The 20,792-nt window shown below is 35.8% G+C and overlaps 1 protein-coding gene across 1 annotated transcript in view; it reads left to right on the forward strand.

The window, feature by feature from the left end:
* LOC147401566 (uncharacterized) overlaps positions 1–1,539 on the forward strand; it is a 35,100-nt gene extending 33,561 nt beyond the window's left edge. The window contains exon 7 of the mRNA XM_086442885.1: positions 698–1,539. Within this exon, the coding sequence (XP_086299011.1) occupies positions 698–1,321 (624 nt within the window). The 3' untranslated portion in view covers positions 1,322–1,539. The remainder of the gene's footprint in view (positions 1–697) is intronic.
* The last annotated feature ends 19,253 nt before the right edge of the window (positions 1,540–20,792 follow it).

Consider the following 20,792-nt stretch of genomic DNA (forward strand, 5'->3'; position numbering starts at 1 on the left):
CTTAAGTGGTCTGGATTCTCATTTGGAGGACTATTTGATCCAATATTTCAAAAACTAGGCTTACATGGTACTTGTCCCTAATTCTATCTTTAATTTTATGTTCCATATTGTTTTTATGATTCCAAAAACAGAGTAATCAACTTGTAACGATGGGCTTGGCTTCTCCTTGTGCATTTCACATATGCCATAATTTATACTTGGTTTGCTAAAGCTGACACCAAAATGAAGAAAAGAAATAAAAAAAAGGAGAGCTGCTATTGGCACCCCAACTTTTACTTATTACACCCCATGTTCTTAAATTATGTATCACACCCCAGCTAAAGATTAAAACACACTCTTCAACTTATCATGGACATGAAGGTTTGGTTGAGATTATAATCTCACCATTACAAAACATTGTAACACCCATTCAAACAATTTAAGTAGTTGTTCACAATTATGACTAGGTTAATCTACGATCCTAAACCCAAAAAATAGAAATCTAATAAAAAACAAAACAAAAAAAGAGCTTCTATTGGCACCTCAACTTTTACTTATTTTCAACCATTCACTTATTTTCTTTATTTTTAGTTGGGGTGCCAATAACAGCTGTTAAAAAGAAACGACAAAGTGGAGTTCTTATTTCTTTTTTTTTTGGTTTGGGGCTGAATGAACTTGGGTGGATCTTCTGTTTGATGCTAGTGCGCCATTTGTACAGGTGGCCATCCGTGAAACTTTAGTACTTCCAAACTGTGAAAGTGTATGCATTCCATGGATGTTAGCGGAGAAGGATGATTGGGTCCCTCGAAAAGTTGCACCATTCATGTGGATTCGTCAAGAGGCAGTTGTTAGTGATTCGAGCTCTCAACCTGGAGAGAAGAGTAAACTTAAGCTTGAAGCTAGCAAAGAAGTATCCAGCAATCATCACATGGAGGGCAAAAATGAAAAAACAAAGAATGTGGCAAGTGTTCAACAGCCAACACATGAAGCTTCTTCTGAGGATTTGGTATCTCCTTCTCAACCGTCTAGGTCTACCAGTCACAGCGAGTCTCTTCAAGATCTCAAGGCCCCAGTATTATTAAGGAGTAGTGATGAACAATATGAGAGCAACAACAATAGCAGACCAGAGAGCCCACAGTATCAATCATCATTAGGGGCAGAGGTGGTGAAGGATCAACATTTTCTTGCTGGTGAAGAAGTGAATTTAAAGAGAACAACAACAGCAGGCAGGAGAGCAAGGATGATGGATTTGGGGAAGAAGATGGGAGAGAAATTAGAAGAAAAGAGACGTCATATTGAAGAGAAGGGTAGGAACATTGTCGAGAAGATGCGAGGACCATAATTGAAAATAGATAATTGTCTACACTCACACTCCAACACAAAATGATTCTTCTGCTCATTGCTATATTTCAGCAGTCCGCATCTAAATTCTGATTATTCTTTGTGAGATAGGGTTAGCAATATTAAGGCCACTACGGGGTTTAGAGATTGTATTAATTCAACTAATGACCATTTTCATTGCATATTGCGCAAGAAAGAAAAGGGATTGGGAAAAAATAATCCTCTATTTTACATTATCAGATGTATACAATAGTTTATCCACGGCTTGGCTAGTCTTAATAATGGAATGATATTTCACATGGCTATCAGCTTTCTCATGCCACAAAATGAAATGAAGCACGGACTGGCCCATCGTATCTCCTATTCTGAATCAAGTATTAACAGCTGCCACGAAGATCGACTGTAAAAGACCCAAAGCTTCTACTTTTTCGGAGTATTCAATTTTATGCACCCCATCTTTTGTCAACAATCCAATGGTTATAAGACTAATGCTCCAAGAAAATAGAGGAATCCATATATAGTCTCTTTTCATATCTTGAAGTACATTTATCTATATAGTCTGGACTAGTTATCCCTTCCCAATCACCAATCCGTCCACCACCAAAATCCACTTGTTGAATGCCTAAATACCTGCAACGGAGTAGAAAATAAATCAGAGCTGACTTGGATAATAGCTGGTCAAAATTGTGTAAAGTAGTCGCTTATTTTAACCATAGAAAATAGATTTTGAACTATTAATTAATATAGCATCTGATCTAGATTCTGAAAAGGAGCGTAAACTTCTAATAGTGCTACGAGAGGACCATGAGGCTATTGGTTAGATTATAGCCAACATAAAAAGGATTATCCCCTCTATGGTCATGTACTAGATTAATCTGAAAGATAACACTAAATCATCAAGAGAACCACAGAGGAGATTGAACCCTATTTTGAAAGAAGCTCTGAGATTTAAAGAGATCAAATTGTTAGAGGCGGGTATCATATATATGATACCCCCCCATCTCGAATAGTTGTTGGGTTAGCTTAGTTCATGTTATACCCAATAAAGTCACGGTCATGGCCAATAAGGACAATGAGTTTGTCCCCTTCACAACCAAATAGGATGGCGAGTGTGCATTGAATATAGAAAACTCAATGCCATGATTTGGAAAGATTATTTCCCCCTTACATTCATAATCAAATGTTGGAGCGCCTAGTTGGCCATTCCCACTACTACTTCTTAGATGGCTACTCCGGGTATAATCAAATCCCAATCGCTCTTGAAGATCAAGAGAAGACAACCTTTACATGCCCATTTGATAAGTTTGCCTACCGTCACATGCCATTTGGGTTATGCAATGCACCTACTACATTTCAGCAGTGCATGTTAAGTATCTTTTTAGATATGGTCGAATGATTTCTAGAAGTCTTCATGAATTTTTTTTTTCTGTATTTGAGTTTAGTTTTGATAAACGTCTTCATCATCTGACACTCGTGCTTAAATGTTGGACAGAAAAGAACTTAATTCTTAACTAGGAGAAGTATCACTTTCTGGTGAAGTCAGGGATTGTCTTATGCCACATAATCTCCAAGAAGGGAATAGAGGTCAACAAGGCCAATATTGAACTAATTGCCAACCCCACCTCTTAAAATTGTTAGAGTGGTACGATCTTTTTTAGCAAAATCTCAAAGCTTATGTGTGATATTTTGGCCAAGAATGCTTTTTGAGGATTTGACTCCAACTACTTACAAGCTTGCAATAAGCTTAAGACTGAATTGACTTCAACATCCTTATTAGACCCCTCCGGATTGGAGTAGGGTTGGGAACAGATCGGTTTAGTATCGGATTAGTGTCACTCCGATCCGATTTTTTTTAAAGATGTACCCAATCCAAACAGATTAATGAGTATGTGAACCGAATTTGATCCCTTTCATTTCATCCTTAATCTGAAACTGATCCTAACACATGCTTTATTTTTAAATTATCAATGTTCAAAAAACTTAAAAATATAGAATTTTAAAAAATCTACTTTTCTACTACAAATATAGAGGGAAATTAAAAAGATTAAAATGTTATCTCTCTATGTATTGATATGAAATTAAGAATACAAAAAATTATTGAAATATGTTCGGATCAAATTGGGGTAGATCTGAATCTGATTCGAAATTATTTCGGATCTAAGATTTCAATCTGACTCCAATCTAAAAATCTGATTTTTCATGTTTCTTGGATCATATTGGATCAGACCGATTCAGACATCAAGTATATTTCTGGTTATTGCCAACCCTAGATTGGAGTATCCCTTTTGAGGTAATGTGCAACACCTCTGATTATGCTATAGAAGCCGTGCTAAGACAATGAGTGGAAAAATTTTCATATGTCATTCCTTATGCTAGCAAAACATTGAATGACATCCGACACAATTACTCCACCACAGAGAAGGAGTTGCTAGTTATAGTGTTTTCACTTGATGAATCCATATCTAACTTGATATGATCCAAGGTATTGGTCTACTCTAATCACATAGCCCTCAAGTACCTTCTTACCAACAAAGATGTTAAGGTTCGCCTTATCTGTTGAGACATTCTTTTGAAAGAATTTGATCTCGAAATTTGAGATAAAAATGATTTGAAAATGTGATCGTAGACCATTTGTCTAGACTAATTGTTGAGTCATCGCTCAATTCCTCTCCAATCCTTGAAATATTTTCAAATGAACAAATCATGTTCATCTCACACTCTAATGTTCCAAGATATGTTGACATCGTAAATTATATTATCACGGAATAAACACCTAGTACCTGGTCAAAACAAGAGCGGCTTATATTTCTAAGCAAAGTACAATGGTACTTCTGGGATGATCCTTACTTGTTCAAGTATTGTCCCTATGCATACAAATATCTTTATATCTTCGTTGCGGTTGATTATGTTTTCAAATGGGTTGAAGTTGTTGCTTGCAAAATAAATTATCATAAGGTGGTAGTCACGTTCCTCAAGGAAACTATATTGGCACATTACGATTCATTTAAGCTATCATTATCGATGAGGAAAAACATTTTTGCAATTAGGCTTTCGAATCTATAATGTGAAAGTATAGGATAACACATAAAGTTGTTATTCCTTATCACACTCAAACAAGTAGATAAGTAGAAATCTTTAATCGAGAGATAAAAATAATTTTAGAGAAAACTATCAACACCACTTGTAAAGATTGGTCATTGCTACTAATAGATGCCTTATGAGCATATTACACAACTTACAAAACATCCATAGGAATGTTTCCCTATAGGCTCATCTTCAAAAAGCCTATCATTTGCTAGTCGAGTTAGAACATCGAGCGTACTAGGTTATTAAACGCTTTAATTTTGATCTTGACTAGGCATGAGAGAACAAGAAACTCTAACTCAATGAGCTGGATGGAATTAGGAATGATACGTACGATTGTACTAGGAAATACAAGGAAAGAAAAATATGGTGCACGATAAGCTCATCCTAAGAAAAGAGTTCCAACTAGGGCATGAGGGTCTACTCTGTGACACATAGTTACATCTGTTTTTTGGGAAATTAATAACTAAATGGATAGGCCCATACATAATCCATACGTGCACTAACATGGTGCAATAGAAGTCCAGAACCCTAAGGATGAATTGATTTCAAAGTCAATGGACAAAGACTGATGCCGTATCTAAAATGCTCCATTTTAGAGGATTGTGAGATCCAAATCGAGGATCCTGTATACTAGGATTAAAAATGACATCCGTCTAGATGAAGATGTTAAACTTAGCATTTTTTAGAGGCAACCCATGGTTTTAGAGTTTTTAAACAACCAATAGAGTAATATTTATTTTTTGAAGAAAAATGGATTTTAGTGGTTTAAACATTTCAGGTCATTCCTATATCCGAGATAAGTCAAATCAGGTGTTTTTCACCATTTTCCTTACATGTTTAGTTATTTTCAATCTCCATTTCATGTATTCATTCTAGAGATTAGAATATTGAGGACAATATTCAATTTAGGTTTGGGGGTATGGGTTGGTTAACCAAAATATTTCTTTTAAGTTATAAAAAAAAAAAAAAGATCGTGTTGATATTTATTTTTCAAAACAAAGCATGAGTAGATGTTTTTAGACATTTTATTAAAATTAGAAAAATTAGAATATCAATAATAACCCTTGAGATTTGAGCCATTACATTATCATTCACTTAATGGATATTTGAAAGAATTGTATCTTTGATAAATTCACTATACATCTGACAAGTTTTGAGAGTCTAGGTTGATTAGAGTGGAGTGAAATCTCTGTTTGCCTAGAGTGTTAGGAAAAACAAAGTCAAAAATTAAGAAAATAAATTGAAGTATGAACTGTAGAATGTAATGAAAAGATCCAAAAGAAACAAATGTAAAAAAAAGAACCCACTGTGACTAAATTATCGATGTTTCAATAGGGTGAAAGTCGTCAATGATTAAAAAGTGAGTCAAACTTGTCTACTAAGGGTAACCTGTGGGTTTAAGGGCTTACTGTATTCATTAATTATAGTCGAGAGGCCTACAAAAATGACATTATTTTTAATTTAATTTAATTTTTTTGTTTTGTTTAGGACTAGAAAAATCTAGGTTTGGGGCATATTAAGTGTATAAAAATATGTATTTTCCCATTGTTTAATAGATTACTTAACGATATTTTTTAGCCTAGAGTTACGATTTCTTTATAAAATCATGCATAATTGTTAATTCATCATAAATTACATTTTATTGACTAAATTACATGTATTTTCCCAAATTTTGAGGATTTAATTATATATACATTTCTTGTAGGGAAAACAAATAGGAATTGAAGAATCAAATAGTGGGAAAGCTATCAATGTCAAAATTCAAAAGTCAAAGGTCAAAGTCAAAGCATGATCTAAGAGATCCGATGGTTCTAGATTGATAGAATCAAGTTGTGATTCTGTCATGTCATACTGTTTTGACTATAACTTTTGACTCACTTATCAAAATAAGGCGAGATTTTAGGATTAGCAAAATGATTCAGAGGAGAACAAATTCTTATTTTACATAACAAAACTAAATCGTTTTTGAATTGGTCATAAATACGTAACAAATTAAAGACTTCAAATCTGTCATGTTTCACCATTTTGGAGCTAACGTTTGACTCGATTATCTTAACAGAGTAAGGTAAATGGGGTTAAAATTCTAATTGAGTAGGGAAAATAATTCTATTTCACGTAGAAGAACCAAATCAGACGAAAAAATGACAAAAACTTATTGTCAAAGCAACCCTAGTTTTTTTTTATATTATAAAAGACATTGATTTTCTAGTTTTTGGATTCTCTTTTCTCTCTCTTTGATCCTTCTCTCCTCTCATCTCCTAATCTTTTCTTCTTCTATTTTTATTTTAGGTTTTAATTATTACTTTCTAAAAATTGAAAGACAAGTAGTTGTTCAAGATTTATTTAAAAAGATCAATAAAACATAAGTTATTTTTTATTTTCTAGAATGAGTCTTGGCTAATTTCACAATCTAGGGAGATTGATGAAGCTAAGATGTTTAATTAATTTTTATTTTTAAATTTCTTACATATTTTTCAAAGTTCTTAATAGATTTTTATTCAACAAATCTTGTTTCTAAAATTTTGTTATTTATTTCCACTTATCCCTTATCTCAGACGTGATTTGTTATTATTGGGAAGAACCCATTATATTAGATGCTTGCTATGATATAGGACCGTTGGGTGATAAAACTTTGAAGGGAAGTGAATCTTAGCCAGTTCTTAGATTTATAAAAAAAAAAGGGTTTTTATTGTTAAACTTTCAGAATCAAGAACCTTTGGCGATTTCTTAATTTTAATTATCCAAGAAGAACGTGAGAATAGATTGACTTAAATTAATTATCATATGTGGATCCAGTCTCCTAAGATGTTTTTCAATTTAGATTTTTTAGTTAATTTAATTAATATTTAGTTTTCTCCAAAAATCAGACCTTTTTTTTTCCTTTGATTTTTAAAGCCTGAAATATTAGTTTCCCAATCCTCAGTGGAATGATCTTACTTACTAATCTAAAATATATTTTTATATTTTATTTGTTCTTGTTCTTTTTAGATACATTTTTACTCTACAAATGTTGAATGATGCAATGAATCCATCTAAAAAAATCCAGTCTTCAACTTACAAAACAAAAAAATGATTGTGGCTCTTCAGGGTTGTCTTCGAACGAAAATGTCATTTGCAACTCTTCAGGTTCAACAAGAAGAATAAAGATTTTTATTCTAATTTTCCATTTAATATTGATTATTTTAGTTCAATTTTAATAAAATAATTTGTTTCTAGAGATGGATCTTATGTTAGTAAGTACTTTTTTTAGCTCAAGTACTCGGGTAGTATTGTAATCAGGCAAAATGATTAAATTTATTGAACTTCTTTATAAATGATTGATGGTTGTAAAACTAACTTTCTTTTTTAAATATATAATGGCTCTTCTAGGGGTTGGGGTTGATTTGTCACTTGGATTACATGTGAGGGAGTAGTGTGTATATGTTGTTGATATTGCTGATTAGCATGTGTTGATATGGATTATAGTGGTGATAATGGTCATAACATGGATAATGCTTGTAGTATTCTTGGTAGTGTTGCTGCAATTGTTGATACCATGCTCCCAAGTTGGGAATTTATATTTGCTTGACTTTGATCTTGGCTAGGTTGTGGAGCTATTGCAACCTGTGTGGATTGTGCGTGAGAAGCCAAAGTGTTCCTACCTGAGTGATAATGTGATTTTGTTAACTGACCCTGCCATGAGCACCCACCCCTCCCCTGTGAGGGATGCAAGACACAAATATGTATGTTAAGTACCTTCCTTCATAAAGAAAAAAAAAAAAAAACCCACCAAAAATAGCAAAATTCAATTGAATCTTGACATGCTGGAACTAAATAAAGCTCGGTTCCTCATCATGAAAGATTTAAGGTAAAAAATTAGTTGTTTATCGGATGCATTAAATTTCATTTAAAAAAATATTGCAGCAACCAAGATGACCACCGGTGCAAAGGGGTTTGTTGATTGGCTTTCAATTTAGCTGGGTGTTAGTAATGCAAATCAAGAGAAAGATACTCCCTAATTTTGTAAACAATGGAGTTGTTATGATATGCAGAGGATTTTTAGGAAGCTTATTTGTTGCAATTCTATTTATTTTATTTATTTATTTCTATCTGAGTTTACTGCTTTCCTAGTTTACTTCTTCCTAGTTTATTGTTTTTTGATGCAAATTAGGAGAAGGATACTCTATAGTTCCGTAAACAATGGAGCTGTTATGATATGCAGAAGATTTTTAGGAAGCTTACTTATTTGTTGCAATTCTATTTTTTTGTTCTGTTTATTTCTTTCCAAGTTTATTGCTTTTTAATGCAAATCAGGAGACTGATACTCCATAATTCCATAAACAATGGAGCTGTTATGATATGCAAAGGATTTTTAGGAAGCTTACTTATTTGTTGCAATTCAATTTCTTTTGTTTTGTTTATTTCTTTCCGAGTTTATTGCTTTCCTAGTTTACTTCGTCCTAGTTTATTGCTTTCCTAGTTGGAGTTGTAGATTGTAATATTGGATTGATATTTAAGAAAGGTGAAAAATAATGAAGGCAGTTTTTGGTCATTCAACGAATGAGGATTTTCTTTGGAGTGATTCCAATGTTACAGAGAGATTCTGTGTTTGCTCTGCTCTTGGTCATGACGTCAGGTTGATCTAGGAGGCTTTGCACCAATTTTGGTATAAGAGCAAGGTTCTTTCATTATGGAGTTTCGAGTCTCATGCCTGTAACCCGTAGTGGTACTTCATATGCCATGGCAAACAACCAAAATCTGAACAATCCAAATCCAAACGACCAAAACCCAAATAACCAAAACACAGACCAACCTCAGTTGCAGCACCAAATCGATCAAATCACCACAGTGTTGGAGCAACTCACTCATCGACTAGATGCTATGGATGAACGTTACGTTCGAGAGGAGTATGGGCCCTTCAATCGGAGAGGGCGCAGAGTAGTTCGTAGGGGGGTTTGGACGAAAGTGATGGAGATACTGATGAAGGTTGGGAAGAGGAAGAAAACCATGAGTTTGAGGATCATGGACCTCAAATCTGACGTTAGAGGTGAAAATTTCATCTAGATCATGCTAGACATGGCGCAAGTTATCAACCTCTTAATGAACTAACCAAGATAATGAAGGTTGATGTGCCAGATTTTTATGGAAAGTTATAGCCCAACGCTTTTGAGGACTGGTTAACAGCTATCGAGGATTATTTCGATTGGTTTGCTATATTAGAGGATAGAAATGTTCGTTATGCTCGGATGAAATTGAAGGGGCATGCACAAGCATGGTGGGAAAGTGTGGAAGAACAATTACGTCGTACTCGACGACCAGCAGTTTCTAATTGGGAAGAAATGAAGGAAAAATATTTGCCCATTGATTATGAGCAAATGATGTCCGAAGAGATGTTGCAACTTAGGCAAGGGTCGTTGAGTGTTAATCAATTTACGGATTGCTTTCATGAACTGACTGTCCATAGCAAGATCATGGAGACTGAACAACAGACTTTGGCTCGATACCGCACCGGATTACACAGTGAACTATGCAAAGAAATGTGGACTGCATGTTTAATCAATGTGAAGGAGGAGTATCAATTGGCACTCCATATTAAGAGACAAATGGGACCTTCGGTTGGGAGGAAAATGACGTCGATGGATTCAAGACTGGAACGTGTCGCCATGCCTTCATCACAAAGGCCACCATTACTGAAAGATCAATCTAGAGGTACGGTGAGTGGATACCAAAAAGGAAAAGCAAAAGCTTTTAACGAAGGGCCACAATGTCAGAAATGTAAAGGCTTTAGACACTATGTTGTTGTGTGTCCTACAAGAGATAAGAAACTAGCCTTTATATGTGAAAAATAATTATTAGTAGTTGATACTATTGAAGACACGGATGGGGAGGAGACCGATGGGATTTGTCATTGTGAAGAAGAACACTTGGGTGGGTCGGATTTACCTAGCTGCGTGATCCAGTGAATGTTGACGGGAACTAAGAGAGAGCTCCAAGCTAATCCAAAGTGGTTGCACACCAATATTTTTCACACATGCATGGCACATAGTGGTCGGGCCTTAAATGTCATTATTGATAATGGCAGTGGCATGAATGTGATCTCCAAAGCTGCCATCGAACATTTGGGGCTGAAAACTAAGAAACATCCTACTCCTTATCGGATCAGTTGGGTTAATGAAGCCAATTCAGTCCCAGTGAAGCAACGATGCTTGGTTAAATTTTCATTGGGAAAAAATACGTGGACGAAGCTTGGTGCGATGTAATCCCTATGACCGTTTGTCACATGTTATTGGGATGTGTATACAGTGGTTGATCGGTGTCGGATTTGCCAATTAAATAAAGGAACCAAGCAACAAGTGGGGCTCTATACGCCATTCCCCATTCTAGACAATCCATGGCAGCATATTAGTATGGACTTTGTTCTTGGGTTGCCAAGAACTCTTTGGCAACATGATTCAATTATGGTGGTCGATCGTTTTTCCAAGGTGTCCCATTTTATTCCATGTCACAAAACTTATGAGGCATCAAAAGTGCTTGCAATATTTATGTAGGAAATCGACCATTTGCATGGTATTCTGGCTTCGATTGTGTCTGATAGGGACGTTAAATTTGTGAGTTATTTCTGGAAGACATTGTGGACGATAATAGGAACAAAGCTGATGGTTTCTAGTGCATTCTATCCCCAAACTGATTGCCAAACTGAAGTAACCAACAAGAGTTTGGGAAATTTATTATGCTGCCTCGTCGAGGATCATGTGACCAGCTGTGATATGGTGCTTCCGCATGCCGAATTTGCCTTCAATAATTTTATTAATAGGTCAACAGGCTGCACTCCATTCAAAGTGGTCTATGGGTTCCGACCTAGCACTCCACTTGATGTTAACTCATTACCATTGCCACCCAGGCCAAGCGAGGATGCACTAGATTTTTCTAGCTATATGCAAGATGTCCATGATGAATACAAACGACACCTTACCTTCCATACAAATTCTTATGCAACTTCAGCAAATGCAAGATGCAAGGATCAACAATTTAATGAAGGTGATATGGTTCTTGTTCGTTTAAGGCCGAAGCATTTTCTTCTAGGGAGTTTTACTAAGCTTCATGCACGCCAAACAGGTCCTTTTAAAGTAACCATAAAATTGGGCACTAATGCATATGTCATTGATTTACCTTTTGATTTTGGTATTAGCCCTGTTTTTAACATAGAAGACCTTATGGAGTTCAAGGGTGATGTCGATGAAATTTTCGTAATACCGATTCCAGAGTTAACACCAGTTCTGTGAGTTGTAGAAAATACAGCACTGCTAGATGAGATTGCTGCCATTCTTGACCATCAATTTGTTACAACTCGTTGAGGAAGATATTACAAGTTCTTAGTGGAATGGAAAAATCGTCCAAATTCGGACTCTGTTTGGTTGCAAGCTTCGAAAGTCAAGCGTTTACATCCACATCTATTAACTGCTTACACTCGTCAAAATTTGCTAGAGTCAAGTTATTCAGGAGAGCCGGCAATTGATGCTCCATAATTCCGTAAACAATGGAGCTATTATGATATGCAGAGGATTTTTAGGAAGCTTACTTATTTGTTGCAATTCTGTTTTTTTGTTTTGTTTATTTCTTTCCTTGTTTATTGGTTTCCTAGTTTACTTCTTCATAGTTTATTGCTCTCCTAGTTGGAGTTGGAGATTGTAATATTGAATTGATATTTAAGGAAGGTGGAAAATAATGAAGGCAGTTTTTTGGCCATTCGACGAATGGGAATTTTCTTTGGAGTGATTCCAATGTTACACAGAGATTATGTCTTTGCTCTACTCTTGGTCTTGACATGAGGTTGATCCAGGAGGCTTTGCACCAATTAGAATGCAAGGTAACAAGATATTCAGCTCGATTGCTTCGGTTAAGAGCATGAACATGAAAGAGATTCAATACTTCAAACCTTTTAGGGAAGGTACATACATTCTCATTGACTATCCTGAGGATGTTCTGGAGAAGAAAATTTCGAAGTGGTTAGGTGTTTGGTGGGGCACTTCTTTAATGCCAAGCTACCCTTCATTTTAATTAAGAATGTAGTCGGTGCTATCTAGAAAATTAACGGAGCTCTCGACGTTTCTCAGATGATAACAAGCTTTTCTTCTTTAAGTTTAGAGAGGAGGATTATCTTCTGGACATCCTGGAGAAAGGGCCCCAGTTTATAGGTGGTAAATTCATGGTGGTGAAGGGATGGGATCCCAGGGTGAAATTGGAGAAGAGAGAGGAAGCTTTTATTCATTTGTGGATAAAGCTGTTCAACCTCCCAAAACAATTCTAGACCCCAAGAGGATTGGGATATGTTGCTAGTGGTATGGGGAGGCCATTGTATATGGATAATGCTACTGATGAGGGTAGTAGGTTATCATATGCTAGGGTATGTGTAGAGGTAAAAGCTGATTCAGAATTTCCCAGGTTTCTCAAAGTTAAAATCAATAAGGATATCAGGCTGAGGTGAGAGTTGAATATGATTGGTACCTACCGAAATATGGCTTTTGCTTTACATTTGGGCACTTCGATGCCAATTTCCCCTTAATAAAGAAGGATGTGCAGACCGAGCATGACAATTACGTTCCTTGTAAGAACCTTGCTTAAACTAATCACTTGGCAACAAACATTGAGAACTACTTAGAAAATGAAGGTTGGACCGAGGCTACCCACCAAAGGAAGAGTCCAGCCAAAGTTCCTAAGACCAACATTGTGGAGGGAATCCAGCATGAAGTTCTTAGTACCCCTATTGTTAACCAAAAGGAGGATGTGGAGGACTCAGAAGATGAGAATATGGAATGGATGGATAAGGAAGAAGAAGGTGTGGAATCCATCCCTCCAAAGCTTAGGACCTCAGAGAATGTGAACAAGGCTATATCCAGGTACAACACTAAGGCTCCTTCAGGGAGCAATATTGGTAGTGTTGGGAGCTCAGGCCCACCCAAGAAAAGAAAAAAGAAGAACAATAACAACCCCAATACTAATAGGTTCCTAGCTCTAGTAGGTGCTAACACTGAACATGTGTAGTGAGTGGGCTATATGATCTAGAGCCAAAAGTCATTAGTAAGGAAGTGAATCCTAGTAGAATGCCCAAGAGGAATCCTATAGTGGACTCAGTGAAAATATCGGACTTCGTACTGTGTTTAGTCCTAAAGGGGGGGTGAATAGGATAATTAAAATTTCTTTCGATTTATCTAACTTTAACTTAGATTGATAATGTGACTATTTATTCTAGGTCATTCACTTATCCTCGATTTTGTACTTATGTCTCTAAAATGTATTTAATGAAAATACACTTAATTGAAACATTCATTTCGTCATGTCATTCAATGGTCATATAAGATTTACCTATTCAGCATTCATGGCATCTTATGTCATTCAAAGCATTCAAGTGTAAGTTGCAGAATCATAAACACATGCATGAGACATAAGACTTATATGATTCGGCAATATAAATCTCCATTCTCACAACAAGTCTTTAATTTGCAATGCAATAGTTATTTACTTAGAATCTAAAGATTTATGGTATGTCATACATAGCATAATATTCATTCATAACATGCATTTATCTAAGTGTAAATTAATAGAAGTACTTCCACAAACACGAGACAAACATTTTATAGTGGTTCGGCAACGTGCCTACATCCACTCTAAGATTCTTTCGCAAAGGTCTTGGTGTTACTAATCAATGAGATTTATGCTTCACCTCGAACTATACATAAAATTTTCATACCTAGGCTAAATTCTAAGATCTTAAGATTGAGAGAAACGCATCCTCTTGAAATATTGTGAGTTTTGTATCTCGAAAATTCACTAACCTCTACCATTGTCAAGAATCCTCAATTCTTGAATTTTTTGTCATACGATTGGATCTTTGTTGATAATGACTGGCATCTAGCATTTTGGGGATGCAAAACAACACTTTCCTCTTTGCAAAGCACATTCACATCATGCACGCGATCCAGACCAAGGATCCAACTTTTTGCATGTCCCATCTCATCTTAGAGACCCTGATCAATGCTTGTGTCAAGTTGAAGAAAGGTCATTCGTTATTCTTCCCACACTTAGTCTGTCAGATTCTTGAGAGGCGAACAGGAGTGCTAATGACAGTGCTAGTACCCTAACGCGAGATGGTTTAACTTTTGGAATTCTAGGGTGCATTGTCTTTTGCTAAATGTGTCCCGGGTTTATGGCAATTGATACCAGAGTACTTTAAGAAGCATGGAAGTCCTTATGGTTATGAGCGCCCAAGACAAAAATTTGATGAAGTTGGAGCAAGTGAAGCTAGATCATCTAGTCTAGATTTTGAGGACACATCTTTCTTGGATGATATCAAGCCACATCTCCTATAGAAGGCATTTTCAAAAAATTTCAAGGGGATGGGTAATGTAGACACCCCAATTTGCACAAACTTATTAGGAAAATCTAAATTTTCTCAAATTGATTTCAATTAAGAATTTAAGCCTTTCAACGGGCCCACATTGCCACTTGGTATCATCCTCATGTATACATGCATACATGCATCATGTCATATAGTTTTGCATGCTCGACCTTGTCCCTAATCCAAGCTAACCTGATCCGAATCTGAAAGCATTCTCTATTAACCGATCCAATACCCATACCCTAACGCAAGTCCATAAACAAGTTCCATATCCTAATCAAGCCAAGTGATCCTAAGACCTTAACCCAAGGTCCATATTACCATTATCCATTATCCATAAATCAAGTCCATTCCCTAAGCCCAATACTAAGCCCATTCTCCCACACCCTCTCAAAGGATGACACATGTTGATATCTCATATGCTTCCAATATCCAATACTTTAACTAATTGGAGAGTCAACTCCCTTTGTGAAAATCCAAGAATACCCTTATCAAAAGGTGTAGTCAAACTAAAAAGGTTCTTGGGTATTTGGTAATAATCCATAAAGTTGAGAAAACTTCCAATCATACCCTCAAAAGGTCAGAATCTTCAAGTACATACATGGAACTCTCCCATTAGTCTATTTCAAAAACTTACATTCACGCCTTGTTTTATGAGTTATTTACAAATGAATCAATATCTACTTTTCACCTACCACTTCACCTTTATACATGTTAATCTCCTGTTCATCCTTTCAAAAATACTTTTATTCTTCCATTAGTCCATTTCAAAAATATACATCCACCCTTTCTTTATGAGTTATTTACAAATGAACTAAGGTCTACTTTTCACCTACCACTCCACCTTTACACATGTCACTCTCCTATTCACCCTCCCAAAAAGTACTTTTGTTCTCTCACTTCTATTACCAAAAAATCAAAGATCAAAGAATATTTTTTGGATTTCTTCACCAATGTTATCTCATACAAATGAAAAATCCAAAAGAAATAACCTAAACCTCATGTCCATTCTCTTTATTTTTAGGGTTGGACCACTTTATCCCTAAAAGTTCTCCAAAACTCTATAAATAACCCCATTTTTAATGAACAGTTCATGCCCTCAAGCCCCCATTTCTCTACTCTAAATTCTACCCAATTTTCTACTCACTCTAACCTCCTCTCAACCCAAGCTTCTACTTAAGAGCAATCACGCCCCTCTCCACCTTCAACCAACAAATTCCCCATTTTCCAACCATTCACCCTCAAGCAAATCATTCAACTTTCAAGGCCACTTCAATATTCAAGCTCATTCAAAGAACCTCAAGGGATAAGGTGGGTTATTTGTCTATTTTGCATCTTCTACTTCTAACTCTCTTACTTTTTTTATAGAAATTCCTTAGGATGTAATGCACACCCTCTGAAAGTGCCTTTGATCCACGGGGTGCGCGGATCCACTTTTGATTTTTGAGGTTTGGGAGTCGCTACCTAGTTATTACGGTCTAGGAACCAAATACCGACTCTAAAAAGGTAAATACTACTAATCTACGAGAGAAAAATACGGGTCCGGGGATCACGTTACGGGATTGGAAGGTATTAGGCACCAACCCCGCCCGGCAAACGTCGGTCTCTACTAATTTTCAAATAAAACTACATTGCTAACAAGACTTAAATAATAATAAAAAAATAAAATAGTTACCTTTTTCGAACGCAACAGTTTTGTTCCCTCAGATCTGATAGAACAAATCCTTGTACAGTATTCCTCGCTTTGTTCTGTTGTCAGATTTATTTTAGATCTTCAAGAAGAGGTACTTTCTTCTTAGATGTGAATCTTCTGACTTTTTTTTCTAGATTTCTGGGTGTTTTTTGAAGAGCTTCTAGGTATTTTTTTAAGCTAAAGTTTTGATATGGATGTTAGGTAAGGAGTTGGGACTTCAAAATTAGGGTTTATGGGAGGCTAGGATAGCTTTTTGACCTACTTTTTCTAGAATTTATTTTTTCATACGAAAATATGGTGTGGAGGCTCCTATTTATAAACCTTTTTAAGTGCCTTTTAGATAGAGTTAAGGTTTAATTATAATTCTTTTAGAGAGAATTATTGTTTAATTATAATTCTTTTAGAAAGAGTTATTATTTAGTTAGAATTCTATTAAATGGAGTTATTATTTAGTTAGAATTCTATTAAATAGAGTTATTATTTAATTAGGATTGTTTTAAATAGAATTATTATTTAATTAGAACTCTATTAGGGTTTTGACTTTTAGTCTCATTTGATTGACTTTAAGATTTTGACTTAAGTCCTACTTGGTTGACTTTTAATATCTTGACTTTAGTCTTACTTGAGTGACTTTAAGATCTTGACTTTAGTCTTACTTGATTGACTTTAATTTTTTGGAGAACCCTCTTTATTATATCTTTAATTCTTTAGGCCCCCAGATGGAGGGATCCTTGAATAAATATATTGGCAACCATCAACAATTTTGCCTGAGAGCCTGATTGATCGATTTTTTGATTCAAAATTTTAAATTAATTTTATTAATGTTTCACTTTACATTATTTACTGTTTTATTTATTAAAATTTTTAATTATTAAAATTGTAAAATTATCGGTTTACCCTCGGAGATGACTTTTTGTGCTTTAAGTTATTTTTCAATGTTCCAGGATGTTTTGGAATCGATTTTTTGTAAGGAATTTAATGGGAATGTTGGTTTTTTTTTTTATCATTTATGAAGTTTTTGGTATGAAATGGTCGTAAATTTTATGAGGGACATTTTCATAATTTTGTCAAATTCTGTGAAAATTGACGAGATGATTTAATTGGTTTTGATTTGTTGTTTTATGTGTTTGAAAGAGTCTTCTTAAGCGTAATGTAGGCTCTAGGGATGTTTTAAGGTTAGGTATATTTTGGTAATTTGGTTATTTTTTTAGTGATTTTTATCGTGAAGCTTCTTTTTGTCTATAAGATGATGATTTCTAAGTTTTGGGGTTATATTTTCCTAACGTAGCGTGGTTTCTATAGTTTTGTCGGTTCGAAATACCTCATCCGGATTTCTGAAACATCACTAGGAACAAAATAAAGCATTGGAATAAACATCCATCATTGGGAACCGTTGCAATCAGGTTGATGAGTTGATTAATCAGGCGAGTGCAAAATGGGGTGTCTACAGATGCCCCTATTTGGCAGAGGGTTGAAGCAAACTAGATAGTAAATCTATTTTGATAGATAGTGCGATATCCGAATGCCAAAGTTAGTGACAGTTCATTTTGCAGCCTGATTTAGCAATTCGTCGGGGTATTCGGATCCTTAAGAGTAAAGCTCTCCCCGGACTAACAGGTTGTCAGGTCATCGAGCAAAAACTCTCACTGATAGTGTCAGATCCTTGAATTTGAAAAATTCTCCTTGACTAATGTAACAACTGTGCAAGTGTGTGCACTTAAAATCTAAGATAAATTTCAAAGAGTTTAAGTTGGAATTGAGTGAAATCTGAGCATAAATTGAATATAAATTGAGCATAAACTGAGCATAGTTCCAAGAAAACCCTCGGTGGTAACTGAGTATAATTTCGGAAAAGCCCTTGGCGGCATCTGAGCATAGTTCCGAGAAAGCCGTCAGTGGCAACTAAGCATAATTCCGAGAAAGCCTTCGACGGCATCTGAGTATAGTTCCGAGAAAACCATCGGCGGTAACTGAGCATAATTTCGAGAAAACCCTCGGTGGTAACTGAGCATAATTCCGAGAAAGCCCTTGGCGGCATCTGAGCATAGTTCCCAGAAAGCCCTTGGCGGTATCTGAGCATAGTTCTGAGAAAACCCTCGGCGGTAACTGAGCATAATTTCGAGAAAGCCCTTGGCGGCATTTGGGCATAGTTCTGAGAAAGCCCTCGGCGGCAACTGAGCAAAATTTTGAGAAAGTCCTCAGCGGCATCTGAGCATAGTTCTGAGAAAACCCTCGACGGTAACTGAGTATAATTCGAGAAAACCCTCGGTAGTAACTGAGCATAATTTCGAGAAAGCCCTCGACGGTATTTGAGCATAGTTTCGAGAAAACCCTCGACGGTAACTAACCATAATTCCGAGAAAACCCTCAGCAGCATCTGAGCAAAATCCAAGATTACCCTGGGCGGCATCTGAGCAAAATCCAAGATAATCCTTAGCGACAATTGAGCAAAATCCAAGATAACCCTTGGCGACAACTGATCAAAATCCAAGATAACCCTTGGCAGCAACTAAGCAAAATTGGGAGAGGAATGAATGAATGAATCTGAAGAAAAATGAATCTGGATGAGATTGAAAATGAATCTGGAGAATAATGATTGAATCGGGGAACGAATGAATAAATTTGGAAGATAATGAATCTGGAAGAGAATGATCGAATCCAAGAATGAATGGATCTGGAAAAGAATCTGGGAACAAAAGAATGCCATATCTCCTACTCTTGGTAAATGAGTTATTAGTTAATTTCTGGGTACAATCAAATGTGAGATCCAAAGTGCTTTTGTTTGAACCTCAAGGTTTTATCCAAAAGTTTTATGAATTTAAAACCTGAGTTTTTATTTCTTTTGAACCTCAAGGGTTTTTCAAAAAACTGTTATCAAGAGGGTAACCTAAAGTTTGGGGTTCCCATTATCTTTTAGGATTATCATTGATCAGGCTTAAAATAAAAAATACGCCTAATTTGATAGGAAACATTGTATTGACCCCATCTTGTACAAAAAAAAATACCCCTAGTATAAGGGGAAATTACATATCAGAGAAGAAAGAAAATGCCCCTTGTATAAAGGTTTGAAATATTTGATTACCATAAGCGCAATAAAGATCTAACTTTTAATTTTGATTAATTTTATTGAAGATTTTGAGTCAGGCTCAAGAGAACAAAATATTTTCTTTTGAGATTCATCATAAAATTCACCCTTCATCTCCTTTGGTTCACTTGGGAAGTAAAAATTTTCAGATCGATCATAGACAAGATACTTGTGGCTTCTGAGTCTGTGCCTGGTTTAAGCTAAGTATTGAACTTGATTATTTGAACTTCTGATATTTCAGCTCGAACCGCTCTTAGCTTTTTAACTTCCTAGAGATTTTTTCTGCTTTTCTTTGTTACTGTAACTTCCGCCTAGATCACATTTTCAGGTTTTCGGTCTAGTGAGCTTGCTCTAACTTTTGCCTAGATCGCCTTTTCAGGTTTTCAATCTAGCGAGCTTTAATTTTTCTTTGCTCTGATTGTTGTCAAAGTTGTCCTTTCAGATTTTCAATCTTGCAAGCTTGCCTTAATTTTTGCCTAGGTCGACCGTTTCGGGATTTCAACCTAGTAGGCTTTTTTTTCTTTTCTTCTTTATGAAATTGCTGTCTGATCTTACTTTGCTATCTTCCTTGACTTTTCGCACGGTACTTAGGAGGACTTTTATGGGTAGGCTTACGACTGGGCATAAAAAGAAAGGAATTTTGAGGTTCAAAAATCTAAATACCCCTTGTGTGGCATTTCCTTTGCAATTGTTTTCTTTTTTCCTTGAATTTTCTTCTCCATTTTGGATGATGTTTCTTTTTCTTTTGATTTTTTTTTTCTTTTTAGATTTTTCTTTGTTAGGGAATCTATTTTTTTATGTAGTCGGGCCTGAAGTAACTTCTCAGGTTGCCTACGTACCCCAGAATTTTGGGATCAGACCAAAACGTAGTTCGAATCTTCCCTCCCCTAGGTTAGGTGATCGGGCTGAGAAAGAAAAAGGCATAATTTTTCTTTTTGAATAGGCTGCAAAGGAGTTGAAAAAGGATATATTGAACTGGGTAACTGGGGAAAATGAGGATTGATTCGGCCAAAGATGGCCTTCTTAAATGTAGTACCGTTTGATTTGGTCAAGGTTGGTTGGTTCTGGTAGTTCAATTCCATCATGATCTTGAACCCTGATAGCTTTTCCTGGTAATATTTCCTTGATGATGAACGAACCTCCCCAATTTGGTTTGAACATCCCTCTAGGGTCAAAGATAGGTGCCCGATTCTCTTTGAGTTCTAAATCCCTGACTTGTAAGTGACGGACCT

This window comes from Akebia trifoliata, chromosome 5, assembly GCF_017979445.1.
Source record: "Akebia trifoliata isolate Shusen 1 chromosome 5, ASM1797944v1, whole genome shotgun sequence".
Classification (NCBI taxonomy): Eukaryota; Viridiplantae; Streptophyta; class Magnoliopsida; order Ranunculales; family Lardizabalaceae; genus Akebia; species Akebia trifoliata.